A 1,638-nucleotide genomic window follows, 5' to 3' on the forward strand; every position below is an offset into this window, starting at 1 on the left:
ATACTAGTATTATTTTTTTTTTATTATGTAAAAAGTGTATAGACAAGTGGGCTATAGGCCTATAACCTACTTGTAAAACAAGTTTACAGGATTTACTTTTTGCATCATACAGTAAATCAGATAGGATGAGTTCTCTAAAATAATAAGTTGATAACAATAAACGTTCATACTTTACGCACAACAATTAACGAAATGTTTTGCAGTTATTGTACAAACCTTAAAGGTTATGGGTAGAGAAGACCAAACAAATATAAAAGCAACACAATTAACAAAGCAAATTATTTTTATTCATGAGAGACTTTAATTTCAAATATTTTGTCAACTGTATTTAATTTTAGTGTTTGCATTATCAATTAAAAAATATCGGTTGCTATCCTTCTATTAATAATAATAATAATACATTTAATTTAGAGGCGCCTTTCAAGACACCCAAGGTCACCTTACAGAGCATATAGTCATCATTCAAAACTATGTAAAACAGACTAGGAATAAAAGGAAAACAGAGGTTAAACATGAAGAATAATAATAATTAATAACACTCAAAGACGCCTAAAGTGAAGGGGGGACCTCACTAACCACCACCAATAATATTACAATGTACTCGATGAGGCTTCTTTGTATAATGTTGACTAATCAAATCCTGGATGAACACAGGTAGGTGTGACACAATAGTAGGTGAAAGGGTAGCACGTAGCCTGGGTGCGTCTTTGAAAACGGAAATCTCTTTTACACTAATACAACTTCCGCTTGTTGTTGTTTATACATCTCTCTGAAGATGAATCTCTGCTTTCCACTAAACATCCGGGTATCTTTCCCCATCTGTGAATGCTACACTATGTATTTATTAATTGAAATATATATATATTTTTCTGATTCTACTTAATCTTCCAATCTAGCTACCTCAACTCAACGGTGGTCAAGAGAGCCAGTTGGAGCCTTCCCTTAGTGGTGGGCCTTCTACTGGTGGCAGGTGCAGACCACATGCGCCTCCTCTTTCTGTTTCAGCTGCTCCTTAGGGCTCCTGGCCTCCTCCCTCCTCCTCTCCATCATCGGCTCCGTCTCTCTCACCTTTCGCACCTCCTGGGGAGGCGAGGACCTCCCCTCCCTGCCCTTCTCCCCAACCAGTGCCTTGGACGGCATGCGCAGGTTCTTGGGCGAGGTCATGGCACTCTGGATCTGGACGCTCTTCACGTGGTCCACGGCGTAGGGTCGGTACTCCTCCACAGGATTGGCCGTGGCCACTGCGGCCTGGGCCTTCCAGGACGGGGCACCGGCAGGGGGCTTATAGGCCTCCAGCTTGCGCTTGTGGCTCATGGCGGAGGCGCAGCACACGATGAAGACCATGACGATGAGGAGGGAAGCCACCACGATGATGATGAGCATATACTCCTGCAGGAAGTCCACCACACGGCTCAGCACAAAGTCCTTGAGGCGGATCATGGTGGTGGTGATGCCGTTGACCAGGGAGGGAGGGGCCGAGGTGACCTGGGCGCTCCCCTCCTCCACCGGGGCCGGGGGCCTAGTGGAGAAGGAGGTGGGGAACAGGAGCTCTGGCTCTCCTCCGTCTCCGCTGCCTCCATCCATGGAGGCATTGAAGAGGAGCGGAGAGCAGCGGCAGCCACTAGCCAGAAACAGCAG

General features: G+C 45.7%; 1 protein-coding gene across 2 annotated transcripts in view; it reads right to left on the reverse strand.

Moving 5' to 3' along the window:
• Positions 1–265: 265 nt before the first annotated feature.
• tmem119a (transmembrane protein 119a) overlaps positions 266–1,638 on the reverse strand; it is a 5,335-nt gene continuing 3,962 nt past the window's right edge. For both annotated transcript variants that reach the window (XM_060052954.1, XM_060052953.1), the window contains one exon: positions 266–1,638. This exon is cut by the window's right edge and continues 58 nt beyond it. In XM_060052954.1, the coding sequence (XP_059908937.1) occupies positions 958–1,638 (681 nt within the window). In that variant the 3' untranslated portion in view covers positions 266–957.

The sequence above is a fragment of the Gadus macrocephalus genome, chromosome 6 (genome assembly GCF_031168955.1).
Source record: "Gadus macrocephalus chromosome 6, ASM3116895v1".
Classification (NCBI taxonomy): Eukaryota; Metazoa; Chordata; class Actinopteri; order Gadiformes; family Gadidae; genus Gadus; species Gadus macrocephalus.